Source organism: Microtus oregoni, unplaced genomic scaffold, assembly GCF_018167655.1.
Source record: "Microtus oregoni isolate MIOR12 unplaced genomic scaffold, Mior012 000000F_ref0000247, whole genome shotgun sequence".
In the NCBI taxonomy this organism is placed as follows: Eukaryota; Metazoa; Chordata; class Mammalia; order Rodentia; family Cricetidae; genus Microtus; species Microtus oregoni.
In genome coordinates, this window is record NW_024543059.1 from 76661054 (window position 1) to 76683464 (window position 22411).

Below are 22411 nucleotides of genomic sequence, written 5' to 3' on the forward strand. Positions count from 1 at the left end.
TCCTCAGCTTCTTGAACGTGTGCTTACGGCGGGGGGGGGGGGGGGCGGGGGCGGTGGTGGCATTATATGTGTGTGCCACTAAACCTGGATGAGGACTTGAGTTCTGTAGTGGAAAAGGAGGCACACGCAGATGTGAGCAAGGATGAATCAGAGCTACAGCCCAGCTTCATGTCCATTAACATTTTAAATGTCGTTTATTGATGTTGAATTGGATAAGGCACACACATGGCTTGGAATGGAAGATGCTGATTTGGGGCTTGTGCGAGTCCCATCACACTCCACAGCATCTGGGCCATAGCAGAGCTCTCAGAATTTGCTTCTTGTTTCCTTTAATTTTCTCATGGAAATAAGTGACTAATTTTTTTTTAAGCACCTTCATCCCTGGTCTTGTATTTTCGGGTGGATGCCGTTCCATAAACAGCAATAGCTCCTTTGTTGAGTATTTACACAATATGCTGACAGTGTTTATGTATACAATTCACTTACTAGTAGTCATAGCAACTCTGTACAAAGTAAGTATGATTGCTATTTCTCTTTCGCAAAGAAGGAAAAATAAAATATAGAGCTGTGGCATATCAGGATCTCGGAGTTAAGGACTGACTTCAGTTCATGGTACAAATCAGGTAACGCTACTGCCTTGCAAATGGTCAGATTGTGACTGCGGACAGAGCTTGGTTGGTAGAAAGTTTTCCAAGCATCAGGAAACTCTAGGTTTGATCTCCAGTACCACATGAATAGGAGTGGGTGGTTTATGTCTATAATCACAGCACTTGGGAAGTTGAGGCAGGAGGATCATAAGTGCAAGGTTATCTTCAGCTGCATAGTGAAACAGACTTCAGCCCAGGTAATCCTGGACTACATGGGTTCCTGTTCCAAAACACACACAGAAAATCAGTCTTGTTGGGTGAGTTAGAAGATGATTTTTGGGGATTAAAACCAGTTTTTATTTTTATCTATCTATTTATATTTTATTTGTTTATATATTATTTATTTATTTATTTATTGTTTTTGCGAGACATGGTGTCTCTGTGTAACCCTGGCTATTCTGGGTAGACTAGGCTGTTCCTGAGCTCACAGAGATTTGTCTGTCTCTGTCTCCTGAGTTCTGGGACTAAAGGTGTGTACCAACAACTGGCCAGCTAAAACCAGTTTTTTATGATGCAACACCATGAAGTTTTTTATGTTTGAATATAAATGTACCTTACTCTTAATTAGGAATGTGCTGTATTAAATAAGGATAGCTCTTTTATTCAAATCCTGGGCAGTACACACTCTATGCAAGCACTCTATCAACGAGCTATGCCTCCAGTTCCAGCTATGTATAGTTTCTAATGCACATTTGAGAAAACTCTTACGTGTAGAGAGCATGTGAACTTTAAGTTGTGAATGAGAATTCAAATCATGACTCTCCAATCTTTTAAATAACCTTAGCCAAAATACTTGGATATTCAACATCTGTTGGACATAATAGCCAAGGTGCTGGGTTTGAAACGGTGAACAGAACCAGGTTCTCACGGACTCTACCTTCCACGGTAGAGTTGAAGAAGTGGAAGAGCCAGGAAGAATAAAGAAGTAAACACAAATCCCGTCACCAGGAGCAAAGTGTGCGGGACAGATGTATATGGCAGGCAGAGGATAGGCTTTTGTTTTCCAGAGGTAATTCATTTTTCTAGACCTGTTTCAAGCTATGAGGAACAAGGGTAGGAACATGCAGATTGGCTAGACTTTGGATATTAGCATGTTAAGCCGTGATGGTGGCTTGGACTAGAGGAATAGAAAAAATACAGAAGAGCCTGAACTGTAAAATCAAAATGATCTACCGATGATCAAAACTGGGACACGAGGATAATCAATAACTAATGAGATTTCTGAGGATTTGTCTGTCTGTTGCAGGACCATTTCTGTCTTCCTACCTTAACCAAACTGCCCCCTATTCCTGTGTTCAAGCATCTTCTTGGTTCAGTCTACCAGGGCTGCCACCATAGACATGGGATGTGGAGCTTGGCTGTTTTGTGAATGGTGAAGATATATTTGAGTGGTGATTCATAGGAAAAGAAAAGGGGATACTTAGTCTCATGAAGGCCACCTGGATAGACTTATTTTCTTCCTTCCTTCTTTCCTTTTTATTTATTTACTTATCTGTTTGTTTGTTTATAAATGGTCTTGTGTTTCACAAGCTGGCCTCAAAATCACCGTACAGCCAACGATGATGACCTTGACCTGATTCTTCTGCCTCTACCTTCCAAGTACTGGGATTACAGACTTGCCTGGTTTACGTTCTGCTGGGGTTAACATTTAGGGCTTCATTCATAACAGACAAATAGATAATCTTTTGAGATAAATCCCAGTCCTTGGTGCTTTTAAAAACAAACAAACAAACAAACTTTCCACCTCACTGGGACAGCAGACCCATTGAAGGGAAATGATCAGGTCTTGGATGGCAATTTTCCCTACTAGTGATAGTTTCAGCTTTACTCAATTAACAACGTTAGGTCAGCTCCCCTGCAGCACACACACTTGTACCACAAGCTCTGGTATAGGTCACTAAACCTGGTCCTCTCATTCAAGCTCCTTCCGGATCTGTGAAAGTGCTCAGGGTGACTTAGGCAAGAGGCAGCCAAGTCACAAACCCGAAGGGAAGCTAAAAGGCTCTTTTTTTTAATAGACAAAAAGGTGGAAAAGAGGAAACGCCCAAAGCCAGAAAGATTCTCAGCTTGTGACATTTCACCCCCCTCAGTCCACATTTGACAGGAGCTAAGGTCACAGCGGCATTCTCCATTCTGGTCACTCCACATAAATGAATTCTTCCTCATAAGGAGGGAGTGGTTGGAAGGACAAAGAATGCGGGCGCTAGAGGTGGGTGGGTGGCTCGCCCACGCTGACTGGAGATCCGGCGTGTAGCGGGCGCGAGAGTGAATGGGAGCAGAGCGGGCCCGCGCGGGGCAGGGAGGAGCCGCAGCCGGGCCTCCCGGGGGACGTCTCCCGGGCTGCGGGAGCGCCGCCGAGCTTCTTATCCCCACCCACCTCGCGAGCTCCGGCAGGCAGTGGTGCATATAGACATATTTCTGGGAGCTGTCCATGAGCTCATCGCCCTCCCGGCGCGCGGCGAGGGAAGGAGCCCTCCTCTTTCTCCCGGCGCCTCCAGCAACAGTCGCCCGCCCAGCCCGCAGCCCACCCCGCGCGCCATGGCCCCGCGGCTCCCCGCGCGTAGGTAGGTGGGCGCGATCGGCTGTCCCCCACGGGCCATCGCGGTCACAGCCGGCCTTCTGCCGCGGCCGCCCAGGAACACGCGGCTCTCCGGGTGAGCCCGAACGCTGCAGGCCCGGAGCCGAGGAGCCTAGGACACGAGGGACGACCGGGCTTGACCGAGGCAAAGAGCCCTGAGAGCGCGGACATGGCTTCTCCCACCTCCCCCGGCCCGGAGGGCGGGGCCTGCACCCCGACGAACCCACCGCGGATCCGTCAGGTGGGTGCTGGATGTGAGGGGCCGCCGCCCCCCACGTCCTCGCCTCCCCCAAGGATCGGGACCTCGACCCCAGGGCAGGGGCTGGCCCCGCAGGGGACCCACACAGGCGCGCCTGGACAGCTCGCCTGGCCCAGGAGTATTCTCGAAACCTCTCTTTCACAGTCCCCTTTGCAATGCACTCAAGCTTCTCCGCCCCATACACACACACACACACACACACACACACACACACACACAGGCGCGCGCCTTCCCCAACCAGGCGTGTAACTTCTGTCCGTACACACTCAGGCACACCCGCAAACTGCTCCTTCTGCGCAGCACCGAGGCACACACCCAGCTGTCACATGACCCACTGCAGAGCTATACCGTTAGAAGCCACTCAGGGTGCTGGGATGGGGTTGTACCCCCCCCCCCCCCCCGAACGGAATTCCCTGAGGACCTTTGCCAGGGATGGCTGCAAACGTTGGCTTCTCACCCACAGGAGAGAAGGGACCACAACTTTCAAGACAGCTATTCCCAACCATTGTAGCCATGTAGTTATGGGAAAATCGTTCGTGCTCGCCCACACCTATGCTCACACAGTTTGCCCAGCACTCTAACCCCACAAGAAGGGCTCTTGTACTTGTCTGGCTGTTTGAAGAAGTCCTACTTTCTGTTTCCATGCTAAGAATTTTAAAAGGGAGTAGTGGTCAAGCATGGCAGCCCATGCCTTTAATCCCAGCACTCCAGAGGCAGAGGCGGGAGAATCTCTGTGAATTTGATTGAGGTCAGCCTGGTCTACATAGCGAATTCCAGGCCAGCTGTGGTTGCTTAGTAAGACACTGTCTCTATAAAACAAGGTTGTGGTGATGGTGGTGATGGTGGTGATGGTGGTGATGGTGGTGGTGGTAGGGCTGTGGGGAAGTGTTCCTCTATCCACTATGATCTGAGGTTAGGTGTCTAGGCCTTTTACTTGCTGCCATTGCCGGGATTTCCACCCTTAGTGCATTGGATTATTTTATCACAGTGGTTGCGATTGTCCTCCAGCCGTATTCCGATGATGTATTATTCTGAGACGTGGGTTTGCACTCTTTTAACAGAGAGAACTGGATTCCTAGTTAAAAGCGGTAAAAAAACAAACAAACAAACAAAACATGGTTACTATCTGGGCAGAAAGGTAACCCCCAACAGAAAGAAATGATGTTTTTCCCTAGCAGTGTGAAATTTTCGAAGACCACCTAACTCCATAATTTATGCATGGGTAATAGTAAAATTTGGTTGACATTTAGTTTGTCTCATTTGACACCTAATATCTGTAGGTGGAATTGTATTATGTACGATGGTATGCTTTCTTTAATGGGCCTTTAAAATTCAATGTCTAAAAATTGGTGTGAAACTCGTTTTTATGGCCGTCTTGTTTCCAAAGCAATTGCTAGGATTTGAAATCCTTATGGGGACCAGGACTCCAGTTTTATGACGGTAATGTTTGAAACTGCACTTGAAGCTATTTTTTTCCCTCTCAAATTGTGAGAACAAGTATTACATTTGCGTTAGGGATAGTTATGCATGGAAGAATGAATGTAATATTTCTCTTTGCCATGTAACAGAAATCGCATTGTAAGCAAAAATCATTTTTATAACTGCATTGGCTAGATATGTTATTATGTGTGTAACACTCAGATACGAATATTTATAGGAAGTAAAATGTTAGATTAACTCAGATACGATATAAGCATGCACACACGTTTCTGTGAAGTCTTATTCTATTTTTAGAACACTTTTACTGACCTTAGCTATACTAGGGATGAAAATAGTTACGTGGAGAAATTTGCATGAAAGGTCGTTGCTGTTCTGCGCAGTAGACACTTTCCTGAGAAGACCTCGTTAAAAGCTGTGTGAAATGACCTAATGCTGCAACACTGAAGTCACCAACTGGTGTCCTCTGTCCAGGATTCCGTGTTTTTGACCTTCCGGCACTCTTCCAGTGATTGGTGCACTAATTTGCATAGGGTGTAGAAATGGGCTGTTCACATTGGTCATTGCCCTCTACCTGACTTACCCAGTCAGGTAGAACAGAAACATCGCTAACCTCTGGCTGCAGAATCCAGTCTCCTCCGTTTGCCTGCAAGCTATTCGGAACAAGTTAAAAATAGCAAAACAGAAGGTCTCGCTGGGTTGTCCCTGCTAAGTGGTGAGCTATCTGACGTCCCAGTCCCACTGTGCTGTGACTGTGTCATTGTTTGCTGGACAGGTCTCTGTGTCTTTTAGTCTTCTTTTCCAGTGGATTCTGGGTTTAATTGGACTTAACTTAAAATCTAAACCTTCTCCCTCTTTCTGAACTATGTTGAGAGAAAAATGTAACTAAAAACACAGAAGTCCAAAGAAGTCAAAATGATGATTAAGCACATTAAATGGCTTTTAGCAATAAACTCACCAATCATAATTTTAATATATGATAAAAATTCAGAAATGAAATTATTTTAGATTGTCTAGAAAGATAGCTCAGCAGTTAAGAGCTATCACTGGCTGCTCCTCTAGAGGACCCAGGTTCAGTTCTCAGCACCCACATGGTAGTTCACAACTGTCTGTAAGTCCAGTTCCAGAGGATCTAATTCCCTCAAACAGGCATACATGCAGGCAAAAGACCAAAGCACATGAAAAAAATAATTAAAAATTTAAATTTTTTTTAGAAAAGGTCTGGTAGGTCTTCTTTTATAACAAGTACAATTGGTAAATTAATATATTTCATTGGTTATTTGAAAAAAATGCTATGTAGTTAGACAGTAATAGCTCATGACTTTAATCCGAACACTGGAGTTAGAGGCAGGTGGATTTCTGAGTTGTGAGGGTCTACAAATCGAGTTCCAGGACAACCAGGAAGGACTACACAGAGAAACACTGTTTTCACAGAACAAATCCAAAACCAAAGGAAAAAAAAAAACATACTATGTTGAAATTCACTTACTCAATGCACTCATAAGTTTTTTTTTTTTTTTTTTTTTGGTTTTTCGAGACAGGGTTTCTCTGTGGTTTTGGAGCCTGTCTTGGAACTAGCTCTTGTAGACCACGCTGGTCTCAAACTCACAGAGATCCGCCTGCCTCTGCCTCCCAAGTGCTGGGATTAAAGGCATGCGCCACCACTGCCCGGCAAGGTTTTTTTTTTTTATTTTTTTATTTTTTTTCGTTTTTAAGTTAGAAAAATTCTTGTGTTTTGAGCTTTGATCATATTCCCTGTGTTCCACTCCCCTCCCTCCCTCCCTCCTTCCCTCCCTCCCTCCCTCCCTTCCTTCCTTCCTTTCTTTCTTTTTTCTTAAGGTAGCATTTCACAGAACCCAGGTGGCCTCCAACTTGCTATCTGAGGGAGGAAGACCTTGATCCTCCTGAGTCCAGGAATGAGTTACCAATCATGCTGCAAAATAATATTTTTATCCTAAGGTAGAAAAATGAAGAAGGCAACCTGAGCGTGGGTCACATACCTGGAAGCCTAGCTTTTAGGAGGCCAAGGCAGGAAAATTGCTGTGAGTTCAAGGACAACCAGGAGTTAGATAGCAAGGCCTTGTCTCAAAAAACTGAAAGAAAGCAAGAAAAGAAGGCAAAACAATTTTTCATTATTAGTATGGATTTTTAAATTTTATAATGAAAGCATTGAATTATTTGATCTTTTTTATTTATTTAACTTTATTTTATGTGTTTTGGTGTGTGGGTATTATGTCAAATCCCCCTGGAACTGGAGTTACAGACAGTTGTGAGCTGCCATGTAGGGCTGGCTGGGAATTAAACCTGGGTCCTTTGGAAGAGCAGTCAGTGCTCTTAACTGCTGAGCCATCTCTCCAGCCCCAGCACTATTTGAGTTTTGAATTGTCTATGGGGTCTTCTTTAAATTTAGATAAAATAGATATTTTTCAGCATTGTTTTTATCATTTCTCTAGTAAGGAGAATAATATCTAAGTTTGCATAGATCTAAAGTACGAGTGTATAACTGAATTCATTTTTTTGATCTACTTGTTACATTTATGCTCTTGTTAAACAATTTGATATATTATTGGGATGTTTATCAATCAGATGTTAGTTTAAAATTTGGTCTTTTGGACTAAGATTATATTTATTATATATATATTATTATTATATATATATGTGTGTGTTTGTTGGTGCCTATGCATACACGTAGTGTAAGCGTGGACACACACACTCTGGTGCACATGAGCACAGTTGCTTCTCTCTGCTCACTTTTAAGTCAGCTGTGAGGATTGTGCTGAGCTCACCATCCTGCAAGGCAAGTGCTTTGACTGGCTGAACCATTGGCCACTTTTGGACTGAGGTCTTTCCTTTCCTTTCCTTTCCTTTCCTTTCCTTTCCTTTCCTTCCCTTCCCTTCCCTTCCCTTCCCTTCCCTTCCCCTTCCTTCCTTCCTTCCTTCCTTCCTTCCTTCCTTCTTTCTTTCTTTAGAGCTTTTAGAAAATGTTGATACAAAATGAAATATCTGAAATACTTATTATCTTCACATAAAGAGTCAAGGATGAGTGACCTTCAACTTCCTTCTTTTAATGAAAGTCATATCTTGGGGCTGAGGATGTAGCTCTCAGTTGGCAGAATTCTTGCCTAGCATGCATAAGGTCCTGGGTTCAATTCCTAGCAATGCATAAATAGGGTGTGGTAGCACTAATTGTAATTCCAGCATCAAGGAAGATCATTACTTCTACATCATCATCCACGATACATTGAGTTCCAGGCCAGCCTGGGCTATATGAGACCCTATCTCAGTAACACAGGGCTAGAGAGGGGGCTCAACTGGTAAGTGCTTGTAATGCTCGCAAGGGACCAAGTTCCATACGCACAACTCCTGTTGACAGAGAGAGAAAGAGAGAGAAACCTTGGTGTGGTGTTACGTACGCTTGTGTTCCCAGTACTGGAGAGGTGGAGGCAGGTGTCATCTGCGGCTTCAGAAGCCTACCTAGTGAACTCCAGACGGAGCTCCAACAGAGGCTGGTGCCTGAGGTATAACTTGTGCAAAAAACTTCTAGCTTCCAGTTTTAGAGTTTCCACTTATACAAACAAACAAACAAACCACAACCACAAAGCAACCACAAACCAAAAACTCTTATTTTCAGAATAAATAAAATTCAGAAGTGTTATTTGCTCCTTTCAAATTCATAAACCAAATTATTACCAAACCAGGAAGACACATATCCTGCATGCCAGCTTGTGTTTGCTTATGCATTTATTTGTGTGTTTATTTATTTATTTTTGGTACTGCTAACTGATTCCATAGCTTTGCCGGGCTTAGCAACACTGTGTCGCTGAGCTATTATTCATTCCTATCCCTGCCCCGCCCTGTTTGTTAAGACAGGGTCTCATGTATCCCAGGCCAGCTTCAAAGTTGCTTTCCAGCTGAAGATGATCTTGAACTTCTCTTCCAGACACCTAGTTGATGAGATGACCAAACCCAAAACCCTGTGCGTGGTAGGCAAGCATCTTATTAACTAGTCTCTCAGGACCGACATGCCCCCCCCCCCCCATTAATTTTAAGACAGATCTTGCTAAATTACCTAGGCTGGCCTTGAGCTCGTAAATTTTCTGGCTGGTTCAGTATCCTAAAGACCTGGGACAAGGAGCATACATATTATGGGCCTTATGTTTGTTTTTCATTCATTTTCTTTTTTTCTTTCTTTTCTTTTCTTTCTTTTTGGTTTTTCGAGGCACGGTTTTTCTGTGTAACAGCCCTAACTGTCCTGAAACTCACTCCTGTAGACTAGGTTGGCCTCAAACTCACAGAGATCCACCTCTGCCTCCCAAGTACTGGGATTAAAGACATACACCACCACTACCCAGCCAAAAGGTATTCTTTTTGTATATTCTGTGGTGATTTAAAGACCTTTCTTGTGGCAATAATAAAGTGTTTACAAGGAACCAGTCAGAGTGCTCAGCTCACATTAGTCCTGGGAAAGAGGTATTGTTATTCTCATTCTCGTGTTGATTAAGGATGAGTGTAGGAAAACTGTGCTGTGTGTTGAAGTTCACAGACAGAGAGTTTTAGCCTGGGCATTTAAAATGGGTCTTGGTGGCTTAGCTCATGGCCACTGTTTACTGCCCTGCTCTTCTGATCCCGGCACTGAGACTATTAAGGGAGCCCCTTCCAGCCGTCTTGGCGCTCCCAGCTGGCGTAATTATTTTCATGAAATCCTCTTTTGAGCTGCCTTGACTTGACTGTGGGTTTTAAGCAGAAGTGAAATTAGTCAAATCCATCAAATGAGAATAACTTGAATTCTCTCTCCACTTTTCTGTTCTCTCCAAGAGCATTTCAGCAGTGTCGGGGTGCCTGAGGACAGAGACCGCCACACTTTGTTTCTGTCTCTTGTGGGGACTACCCAGTTATTTCTGTACTGCACTCCTAAAAAAGGTCAGGTTTGAATAATTTGGGTTTATGGAGAAGCTTCTTGAACAGGTTCTCTCCTCCCCCTAAAGTACTTATACTTTCAGTGTCAAGACTTTCTATTTTTTTTATTTCTTGTATTATTGCATAGACTTGTGAAGATGAAGATATTGTATCTTGATATATATATATATATATATATATATATTTGGGTGTGTATATACGTATATCTGTATGAACACACCCACCCACACCACGCCACACCCATCCACCCACCCACACACTTGCATCTTGTATATTCTGCCCCATAACTGAACAAAAAGTATTAAATTTTGAATTTTCATATTCTACAAGACATTTAAATTTTAGGAGAGGACGATTGAATTTGGACGGTGAAAGGATGGGAGAAAAAAACAATAAATGAATATAGAAATCTTTAAACATCTAAATTTATATTTCAAATTAATTTTTTGGTTTTGTTTATTGTTTTTTGAATACAGGGCCTCCTGTAGCCTGGGTGGTCTAGAACTAGCTATGAAGATGAGGAGGGTCATGATTTCTTGATCTTCCTGCCTCTTTCTTACTGCTATAATTACAAGCATAGTCTCCACACCAGGTTTTACATTTTGCTGTTAATTTGTGTATAGTAAAATTCTCTTTTACATATAGCATAACAAGTTTTGATAAATATTAAATGTGTAATGATCACCATCTGGGTACAGAGTAGTTCTGTCGTTATCATATTTCATCTGCTAATTTTGTGTGCCAGGATTCCACTCACATTTGACACTTGGTAATCAGAGGCTGTATTCTGAGTGTGTATGTGTGTTTACTCCAGTGCTGGACACTGAACACAGCAGTCGATTTATGCTAGACAAGGGTTTGGCTGGGTGGTGGTGGTGGATGCCTTTAATCACAGCAATCAGGAGACAGAGACAGGCAGATCTCTGTGAGTTCGAGGCCAGCCTGGTCTACAAAATGAGTTCCAAGACACTCTCCAAAGCTACAGAGAAACCATGTCTGGAGGAGGAGGAGGAGAAGGAGGAGGAGGAGGAGGAGGAGGAGGAGGAGGACGAGGACGAGGACGAGGACGAGGAGGAGGAGGAGGAGGAAGAGGAGGAGGAGGAGGAGGAGGAGGAGGAGAAGAAGAAGAAGAAGAAGAAGAAGAAGAAGAAGAAGAAGAAGGAAGACAAGGGCTCAGCCACTGCACTATATCCACAGTCCAAGACCTTACATTTTTGCCTTTCCCAGAACATCAGATGAGTAGACTTACCTGGAATATATCCAGTTGAAATTGATTTTTTTTCACTCAGCCTGTAAAGCCTTCTGAGTTATTGCATGTGTCAACGTTTTATTCCTTGCTGTTGCCGAGCTGTATCTATTGTGTGGTCTAACACTCCTGGCCATTCACTAGATGAATATTTTGGGTTGTGTCCAGGTTAGGGCAATTATGAATGAAGTTGATATTAAGTATTTGTATGTAGGATTTTGTGTGAGTGTAAGATCATGTTTCTCTTGGATATGTTTTTGTCTAGGAATAGGATTGCTGGGTCTTGTGTGTACTGGATAGTTTTATGTCAACTTGACATAAGCTAATGTCATCTAAGAGGGAACAACAAATAGACATTGCACATGTCAATGTTGTGAAAAAAGAAAACCACATGGTTTTGACGATTGATTCTTACTTGATTCTTACGTTAGCCAGTTGTCATTCACTATACTAACATGTTTTTAAAACAATTTTACTGTGCTTTTTATCTGTCTATTTTTTTGTTTTGTTTTTGGTTTTGTTTTTCCAGATAGGGTTTCTCTGTGTAACACTCTTGGCTGTCCTGAAATCACTTTCTAGATCAGGCTGGCCTCAAACTCCCAGAAATCAGCCTTCCTCTGCCTCGCAGGTGCTGGGATCAAAGGTATGTGCTACCACACTCAGCTTGTTTTGTTTTGTTTTTGAGACTGAGTTTCTCTGTATAGCTGTGTCTGTCCTGGGACTCCCTGTTGTGGAATATTATTTTAAGATGTGTTACATTTGTTTATGCCGTGGAACATTTGTTTCAATGATGCAAGGATGCGTTGCATTCTTTTATGCTGCATTTGTTTAACTCTGTGAAGCTGTGATACTTTGCCTGTCTAAAACACCTGATGGTCTATTAAAGAGCCCAACAGCAGCTAGCTGGGGAGAGAAAGGATAGGTGGGGCTGGCAGACAGAGAGAATAAGTAGAAGGAGAAAAAGAGCTAAGGAGAGGAGCAAGAGAACAAAAAGAGGACGCCAGGGGTCAGCTACCCAGCTACCCAGTCAGGCATGGAGTAAAAAGTAAAGAAAGGTATGCAGACATAGAGAAAGGTGGAAACCCAGAGGTAAAAGATAGATGGGGGTAATTTAAGTTAAGAAAAGCTGGCTAGAAACAAGCCAAGCCAGGCTGGACATTCATAAGAGAGAAATAAGTCTCTGTGTGCATTTACTTAGGAGTTGGATGGCAGGCCCCCCAAAAGAATCAAAGAGTAAAAAACAACTCACTATGTAGACCAGGCTGGCTAGGATCTGCCTGTCTCTGCCTATCAAGTGCTGGTTGGGACTAGAGGCGTGTGCCGCTGCCCAGCTTACTGCAATGTTTTATTGAAGGATGTGGTATAACTTTATGAATTTGTGAATGGGAAGAGTAAACTGCTCCCATCCCAGTCTTTACAACCCCACAGTCCCAGGGTAGCCACTTTGCAAATATTCCCGCGGAAAGTGTGCTCTGTGGAAAAATTCATCGTTGCACAAGCCTCCCTTTGCCTACACAAGGGAGAAACCTGCTTTTTACTGTGCTCTTGACTGTGCTATTGAAATAAAAATCTATTCTGAAGTTGTGTGTGGTGATGCCTGGTCTTAATCCCAGCACCCAGGAGGCAGAAACAGGTGGATCTCTATGAGTTCCAGATCAGTCTAGTCTACACAGTGAGACCCTGTCTCAAATCAAAACAAAAACAAAGAAAAAGAACTGGGTAAGTATGGCGTATAGATAAGTCTTTGAAAGAGTCACCAGGTAGATCATTCCTGGGAGTGACACTGTTCCATCAAAGACTGCTTCTTACTCACTTGACTGCAGCACTGTGGAAAACTCAAGGTGATAAACTGAACGGTGACCTTTGGTCTTAGGTATACAATTTCCAGTATACCTATATACTTAGGTATACATTTATATTTGCTAATTCCTTATTTGTTTTCTTCTTCTTTAATGTTGCTTGCTGGGCAGGGGCGTGGACCTCAGTGATAGATGCTGAGTTCAAATGCTAATGCTAAAATTAGGTCAGAGGACATCCTTGCAGAGTTGGTTGTCTCTTCCACCAGGTCCTCAGTACTGGACTCAAAGCTGTCGGGCTTGCATGGCTGGCCCTGCAAATAGCCATGGAGTACCCACTGAGCCAACTGTTTAGCCCCAGATAGTTTGTTTTTGTGGATGAGAGTTCTGCCTACATGTATGTCTGTGCACCATGTATACGTCTGGTGCCCTCAAAGGCCAGAGAAGGGCATTGAAAAATCTGGAACTGGAGTTACAGATAGTTGTGAGTGCCATAGGAATGTGGGGAAAGGAACTGGGGTTCACTGAATAAGCAGACAGTCCTCCTGAACCTTTGTGCCATCTCTCCACGTTCCCAGCTCTTTTTTTATAACAGTACTTTGGGAGATGCTTTCAATTTGGAACATTATGGTGATTAATAAGAGAATTAATAGAGAATAACAGAGCTTGGAAAACAGGGTTTGGATATAAAGTTCTGTGCCTTTTCATTAGGAAGCCCCAAATTCTATAATGCTATTTCCCAGCAATGCCTGTGCTGAAGTTTGTAAATTTTTAGGACGATTATCATTATTTTTATATCAATCTTTTTTTTTTCTCAATGCTAAGATTGAACCCAAGGCCAGGTAATGGTGGTGCACACCTTTAATTCCAGCACTAGGAAGGCAGAGGTAGACAGATCTCTGTGAGTTAGAGGCCAGCCTGGTCTACAGAGTGAGTTCCAGGACAGCTAGAGCCGCACACAGAAACCCTTTCTCAAAAAAAAAAAAAAAAAAAAAAGAATTGAACCCTGGACTTCATGAAAACTATGTAAATGTTTACCACTTAACTAGGTTATTTGTTAATCTTATTTGTGTTAATATGACTGTGTTAGTACATTTATAAAGTATGGTGTAATCCTTTGATTTCTGGGGTGTTTATTTCTGTCAACTTACTATGAAAATCTTCCATTATATACCAGACCATGAAGATAACAACAGTGTGAGTCTAGCCAGTGTTTTCCATAAATTTTACTTATTTATTATTTGCTATGCAAGGATTGAATTTGGGGCTTCTCACAGTCTTCTGTATGGAATATATATACACACATACACATACATATATATACTTGGCCATGGTAGCTGGTAAGCTATGGCTGGTGTGGGAGTGAGTATATAGATGTTTTTTTTTTCGAGGTAGGGTGTTTCTCTATGTATATCTGGCTATCTTGGAACTCATCTATAGTTCAGGTTTGCCTCGAACTCAGGGATCTGCCACCCTCAGCTTCCTGAGTGCTGGTACTAAAGGTGTGCACTACCGCTGCTGGGCTTACATGTTTTTAAGCTATTGCTTTGCAAATCTGGACTGTTTGTAGGCTGCAAACAGAACTGTCCAGGTTGGAACAGAGACTAGTATCTTTGCTATGATAGAGGATCAGAAATAGTTTCTCTGAGGATGTTCCCAGCTTAGGGTTGGAGGGATGGAGGAGTGTTCCAACCAGAGGCTGGAGTGAGTTGGAACACAGCCCTGTGCATGCCATCACACTGTAAGCTGAGACTGCATGTGCTGCTTGGACCCAAATAATCACACAGAAACTATATTAATTACAACACTGCTTGGCCTATTAGCTCAGGCTTCTTATTAACTAACTCTTACATCCTAACCCATTTCTATTATTCTGTGTGTTGCCACGAGGTTGTGGCTTACAAGGTAAATTTCTGGCATCTGTCTCCTTTGGCAGCTACATAGTATCTCCTTGACTCTGCCTACTCTCTCTCTATATCTCTTCCAGCCTGGCTATATTCTGCCTTGCCATAGGCCAAAGCAGCTTTATTCATTAACCAATAAGATTAACACATATACAGAAGGACATCCTACCTCAACACACAGCTGGAAGAAGTTAAAAGAGACTTTCTGACCTAGGTTACTGGTGATTTCTACACCTGGAACTTATTTTTTCTTTTAATGAAATTAAGCAAACATTCTTTTGTTTTACCTGAGCAGGATTGAGCAATTTAAATTTTCTTAGTTTCTTTCTTTCTTTTTCTTTTTTAAATTAACACAGAAAGTAATGAATCCTATTTTGGCATTTTTCACAATGACTTTGCTTTTGTTGATTGTCGTTGAAAACCGTTTGTTCATTTTTTTTTTCTTCAATAAGGTACTGAGGATTGAATGCCTCTCGATCTATTAGGCAGGCACTTTGCCCCCGAGGTACTTCCCTGGTTGTCTTTTTTACTGTTTTGAGACACTGTCCTTAAGGTGGCCAGGCTTGAACTAGCTCCAGGGCCCCTGAACCTCCTTCAGGTCCCCATCCCTGTCTTGTCTTCTGGGGTCAAGGATATGGAGGTGTGAGGAATGTGGAAGGCATGTGGAAAGAACATGTGTAATAATGAACATTTGTGTCTGGAAACACCATAATGAAGCCTGCTACTTCATATTCTAATCTTTTCTAAAGTCGTTAAAAAGGTAAAAAAAGAAATTTTTTGTTTCACTAAAGATGTACCAAATCTCAGGGAAGCTTCCACAGCATCTTTTACACAGACTTGTCCATCTGTTGTTTTCCTATAGAATGCATGGCCTGTTGCCAGGCACTTGGCATTAAAAGCCAGACTCCTGGAAATGCAATTTTTCAAATCCATTAACCTTTATTCAGCTCTAATGAAGAAGAATAGTGTCATTTTCCTGCAACTTATGATCCAGTATGAGTTGGATTCGACTGACCTTTCACCGCCAAGATTGTCCAAAGATGGGCTAATAAAACTAAAATCTTTTTAGAGAATTTTTGGAAATTGAGTTTAGCTGGAGCTGTCTCTGCTTTCATACCATAAGGTTCTTTCTCCCTAGTTCATTTGGGGATGGAACATGCTGAATAAAGCCCTCTCTTAAAATGGTTGTTTGGTGAAAGTTTTCTGCTGCCCCGTGGTGTAGCAGAACTCCAGACAGGAAGGAAGATGCTAACAACGTGGACTTATGGGATTACCTGAAATGTGAACTTGAATCAGGCCCAGGGACAGACTTGTAGTTAACAGCACTTTGGAGGTAAAGTGGAAGGACGCTGAGCGTCTAGAAGCCCCACACCTGCCTGGGCAACAATGCTGTGAGATGATTTCTCAGAACTAATGAAGTGGTCAGGCTGGCGAGCTGGTGAGCTGGCTCAGCAGTCGCGAGCCCTCGCTGTTCTCTTAGAGGTCCCAGGTTTGTTTCCGAGCAACCACGTCTGTCTCACAGCAGCTTGTAACTCCGGCCGACATGAAGCCCTCTCCTGGCATCTGGCGGCAGCCGCCCCCGCCACCCCACCCTGTACCCAATCCACTCTCCTGGTATCTGGCGACAGCCCCCCCCCCCCCAATCCACCCTCTCCTGGTATCTGGCTGCAGTCACCCCGCCCCCGTACCCAGTCCATCCTCTCCTGGCGTCTGGCGGCAGCCCCATACCCATGCCATACACTCAGGTACACAGACTCCACAAAGGCAAGTAGGATCAATCTTTAAAAATAGGGGTATAAGTGTGTACACTTCTAAAACCACACAAACTAATGACTCCCACAAGGCTGGTGGTGCTGTGTGTGCTCTCTTTCCTTTTTACCTTCACTCGTTGGTCTTCATTTCTCATAGAGCCTGGGCCAAGGCCAAGCTTGACAGTGAGATTAAACCAGCAAGAGGGATGCTTTGGTTGAAAGTTTGCAAACAGCCGGGTGGTGGTGGCACTTGCCTTTAATCCCAGCACTCAGGAGGCAGAGGTTGGTGAATCTCTCTGTGAGTTCGAGTTCTGGTCTACAAGAGTGAGTTCCAGGACGGGCTCTAAAGCTACAGAGAAGCCCTGTCTGCAAAAACCAAAAAAAAAAAAAAAAAAAAAAAAAAAAAGGTTTGCCAACATCTTTCATCCTATGAGACCTTTAGCAGTTTCAATTTCGTGAACCATCTTTCCTTCCTGAAGCTGTTTCCAGTGAGGCTAGAGAACGCCACTCATCCGGTCAGATAAGATCAATGTGGGTTCAGGATGGTAAGGCACTCATTATGCGGCAATTACCTCCACTCCCTTTGAAGCCCTGATGCATGTACTTCCTTAGCTGGCATGCCTCTGACTCTCTGGGGCAAGCTCTGCTCTCCAAGTGGACTATCTCCTCACTCTCAGCCATGATAGCCATCACAAGAGAGAGCTAAAAAGGTCAAGCGCAATGAGGCCTGCTTATAATCCCAGCACTCAGGAGACACAACAATTGCTACCAGTTCAAGTCCCATTTGAACAAGAGCCTGTCTTAAGAGGAAAACAATAGTTGGACATGGTGGCACAGGGCTTCGAGGCCAGCCTAGTCTACAGGGAAAGTTCCTGGACAGCCAGGGCTACAAAGAGAAGCCTCATCTTCAAAAAGTGAACCAAAAAACAACCCCCCCCAACCAAACGAAAAATCAATATAAAACAAAACAGAGCCTGCCGTTCCAGCTTTTAAGAGAGAGGCATGTTGATCTTCCATTTTGAGGCCAGCTAAGCTACATAGTGAGATCCCGTTTCAAAAAAGGAATAAGAGCTGGTGATGTGACTTGCCGTTAGAATACTTGCCTTGTTTGTGCATGGCCCCGGGTTTGATCCCCAGCGAATGAAAAAAAGAAGAAAAGAAAAAAAAGAAACCTGGGCTTAGCAGATTTGTCAAGATCAAAGACAAGTAAACTGCAGAAAAAGCGATCCACACCCACATATGTTAGACACGAGAGCCTGCGTCCTTAAATAGCACAGGGAATGCCACCACCTTATGTCAGCTGTCATTCTGGAGCCCAGAAACACAGATGCAAATATCTCAGCTGCAGGAAATCGAACACACTGACAGAGTGTGTATGATTTGATATAGTGGAGGTTATGGTCCAATCCAGTGGGGCCCTTTGCTTGCTTGGTGAATTCAGAAGTCACAAAGAGAAGCCAGGGCCTAAAGAGTGTGTTTGTCACCGTGACTGGTGGTCCCTGGTTTCCCACCAGTGTTTCTCCTGTCGCACTATCGCTCACCCCCGTCACCACCAACCTGTGATGTCTTTCGGGGTTCTGCTTTTTATCTTGGCTTCATATCCTCTCGTGTATCTATACTTTCCTCAGACCAGTCATCCGTTTCTGCAGCTTCTGTGATCGTGACAGACTACTGTCCCTTCAGTAGGTATCTTCAGTGACATCCCCTCTTTGTACCCGAGGCTTTTTATTTGTGTATTTCTCCATCGGGTCCTGCAGACAGAACTTGGCTGAATAGACCTCACTAGCTGGACTCCACTCTGGCTGTCGTCTTTGCTCCCCATCTTGGGTGGTACCCTCATGGCAGCCATCTATCTGATCAGGAAACCTGGAACTACCTGTGATTTCTCTCTCTCTTGGTTTCTCTGTAGCTGTGGAGCCTGTCTTGGAACTCGCTCTGTAGACCAGGCTGGCCTCGAACTCACAGAGATCTGTCTGACTCTACCTTCCAAGTGCTGGGATGAAAGGCATGCGCCACTACTGCCCGGCCTATCCTCCTTCTTGCTTGTTTTTTTTTTTTTTTTCCAATCTTACTTTCACTGTCCAAGTTCAGGCCTACGTTGTTCCTTTTGCAGCTACACTGCCATATTTCCCAATAGATTTCACTCCCCTTAGCCCCTCCCTTTACAAGCCCTCGTCTCTCCAATCATGTCTGATCGTGTCATTTCTGCTTAATGGAATCACATGTGTGCTTCCTCAATTGCTCTGTTAGGAGCTGTGGATAATAGGAAGCCCCGTTGACAGCGGGTGCCTAACAGGATGGCTGATCACAGGTGCTCAGTGAGTAGTTTAATCTTTAAACCGATAATACAGTCACCCATGCAACTGGATAGAAACAGCACATAGGTGGTTTTGTAGTGTACTTTTAAAAATGAAGGTATTTCCCAGCACTTTGTTGTGGGCTGCATCGCTCGAGTGTTTGCTGCCTAGAGACTCTGTGGACAAATTACAAAAGCTATTGTGCACTGAAGGACTTGTCCTTGGTGGAGGACAGAGGCTAGCATCATCATCATCATCATTATTTTATTTTTAAGTGCTCCCGGGGGTGTCAGTGTTTAGGAACTGCCCCCACATAGGTGTCTATTGGCTCCGTTTATTCCTTTCCTGCTGCAGAGAAACCAGAAACCCATCCTTCCAGATCAAGCTCTGGGATGGGTATACAAAAGGTAAGAGGGAGTCAGGATGCGGAGGAATGGGTGGGACTGAGGATGGAAAATTCCATCATAACTCTTGGGCTGCGCCATTGTGATGAAGATAATAGACTCTTATTATCCTGGAGCAGACTCAAGGGGAGTTGGCTGCCCTTAAGAAGGCAGTGTTATGGCAAGTGAGGAGAGAAAGGCTGTGAGCTTCCAAATTGGAAGGAGAGAAACAGGAAGCGGGTAAGGGGGATAATTCTCAAGCTATGGCTGTTTTTCTAAGGAGAGGGGAACAATGCAGTCGCGAGTCCTGAAATGAATGTGGCAGGCCGATTGCATCTAGCTAGAGACTCAGCGGCAGGTGTGATGGAAGTCACACTGCAGGCATTAACAGAAAAGATATGTCAAAAGCACCTGGGATCATGCAGCTCCAAAGCCAGGGTCTCTAGAGAGATCTCTGAAAGGGCTCTTCTGGAGGGAAGTGTAACCACGAGAGAGGAAGTTTTTCGTACCTTGCCTGTGTTTTCATCAAATGTTAATTACTAGCTCTTTCAAATTTAATACACAAAAGTAAACTCATAAAATATTTCATTGCATTAAATCTTCTGGTTCTGCAGTCACATAGTGTGAGCCTTTGTAAAGAGCTTTGGATTTAGTATACTATAATTGCCTCAAGGTTGATTGGGTCACCTCTGGCAAAGACCACCGTGTAGCTGTGATCCATCCCTTGTTGGTGTCTTTGTTTCTCTTTTAACTTAGCCTTTCTTCTGCCTCCACAATGTATGACAGCTACTTGTATCTCTTTGTGAATTTTCCTGAAACATAGCTCCGCAGAGATATACACCACACACACACACACACACACAAACACACACACACACACACGCCTAGTGCATACTTGTATACATAGTGGGACCTGACATACAAAAATTAAAATAAAAATATTCATTCATTTGCTGATTTCTGTGTATAAGTGTTTACATGTGTGTATGTTATGAGTTAGGTACTCTTGTGGTGGACGGGAAAACTTGTGGGAGTCAGTTCGCTTCTACCATGTGCCTTCCTGTAATTGAACAGGTTATCAGGCTTGCTGTCAAGCATCTTTATATATAACAAGCCATCCTACCAGCTCCGTATGTAAGTTTTTTAGTATAATTTCAAAAGAAGGGCTTTTATTGTGATTTAGTTAAAGGTGGTGAATATAGTAATTCTTACAGCAGCTATTCTATTTCAATTTGAATAGTTATACTAACATAGAAATATTTAAGCTATAATATTCTGGGGGTGATTGTAGTACCGTTAAACGTTCTGAGAATATACAATGACAAAATGACAAACAAATCTTGTCACTCATAGCCCTTACATTCTATGGCGAGCTCAGAGAAAACGGGAGTCCTTCAGAAGTGAGCACTCAGACACAGGTTATAGCCAACTGTCAGCTGGTACGACACACAGGTATTCAGGGACTCTAGTGTAGCCCTGACAGTTTAGAGAACGGAGCTTTTTTTTTTTTTAAATATTTTTTATAATTTATTTAACTTTATTTTATGTACATTGGTGTGACGGTGTTAGATCCTCTGGAACTGGAGTTACAGACAGTTGTTAGCTGTCATGTGGGTGCTGGGAATCGAACCTAGGTCCTCTGGAAGAGCAGTCAGTGCTCTTAACCACTGAGCCATCTCTCCAGCCCAAGAGAACGGAGCTTTTAAAGGCAAAAAAACAAAAAACAAACAAACAAAAAACCGCATCTTGGTATCCCCCTTGGCAGCTGCAGGGGGAGGTTTTATGCAACCAAGCAGTTTCCCATAAGCTAAGTTAGCTGAGACATCTTGGTTTCCAGTTCCTAGAACAGAGCTGGGTAATGTTCCATGGGATTCTCCATCATGGAAATCAATTCTAGTTCAACTAAAATGGCTTCAGCAAGAATGCAAGATGGAGGAACCTCTGTCCTGCCCTGTCACAACAGACAGAAAGAAAAGTGGTAATTGCCAGGGAATTAATGAGGGGAGGGAGTGGAGAATTGTGATTTAATGGGTTGTGTGTAAATGCTCTCATGTGCATGTGTAGGCACGTGTATGTGTGTGTGTGTGCATGTGCTTGGTGTGTATGTGTGTGCAAGCATGCATGCATTTATGTGTGTGTGCACATGTGCGCACACGTGTGTGTTTGTATGTGGAGGCAGAAGGTTGAGATCCGGTGCCTTTCTCTTATACTTTCTGCTTTATTATTTTTCTAAAAACTTTACCATTTTTATTAATTAATAAATTGATTACTTTTGGTTTTTCAAGGCAGGGTTTCTCTGTGTAACAGTTCTGGCTGTCCTGGAACTTGCTTCCTAGACCAGGCTGGCCTGGAATTCACAGAGATCCGCCTGTCTCAGCCTCCCGAAAGCTGGGATTAAAGGCGTGCACCACCACCACCCGGCCGTATTTTACTACTCTTACTTATCTATTTTTGAGTCAGTCTTTTTACACCCAAGCTGACATCACACTTGGTGTATGGGATGATCTTAAACTCCTGTTTCCTCCTTTAAAAGACGAGGGTTACTTACAGGCATGTACCACCACAACCAGTTTTATGCCATGCTGGGTTTAGGACCCAGGGCTCTGTGCATGCTAGGCAAGCCTGCTGCCAACTGAGCTATATCCTCAGCTTAATTTTACCATAATTTAATTTCATTTTTTCCTGTTTTGAGACAAGGCTTCTTCCCTGGCTGTCCCAGAGTTTGTTTTGTAGACCAGATTGGCCTTTAACTCAGAAATCTGCCTGCCCCTGCCTCAGGAATGCACCATCTCCACATGGCTATAATTAAAAAAAAAAAAAATCTTAAAATCTTTATTAACATGTGAATATAGACATTCACATACATTGATACTTTGAAAACATTGTTTAGATTTACTTATTTTTGCTAAGCAGTGATGGCACGCACCTTTACTCCCTGCACTCAGGAGGCAGAGACAAGCTATCTCTGTGAGTTCAAGGCCAGCCTGGTTTACAAAGTGAGTTCCTGAACAGCTGAGGCTATTATGTAGAGAAACCCCATCTCAAAAAACCAAAATAAAGATTTATTTATCTTTACTATACAAATGTGTTTTGCTTACATCCATATTTGTGCTCCATGTGTGGCAGGAAGGCAGGAGAGAGCATTGGCTCTCTGGGAACTGGACTCACACATGGTTGTGAGCTGCCATGTGGGTGT

The 22411-nt window shown here is 43.5% G+C and overlaps 1 protein-coding gene across 1 annotated transcript in view; it reads left to right on the plus strand.

Moving 5' to 3' along the window:
- Positions 1 to 2953: 2953 nt before the first annotated feature.
- The window catches only part of Ank2 (ankyrin 2), a 520770-nt gene continuing 501312 nt past the window's right edge, over positions 2954 to 22411 (plus strand). The window contains exon 1 of the mRNA XM_041659227.1: positions 2954 to 3466. Coding sequence (XP_041515161.1) covers positions 3395 to 3466 — 72 coding nt within the window. The 5' untranslated portion in view covers positions 2954 to 3394. The remainder of the gene's footprint in view (positions 3467 to 22411) is intronic.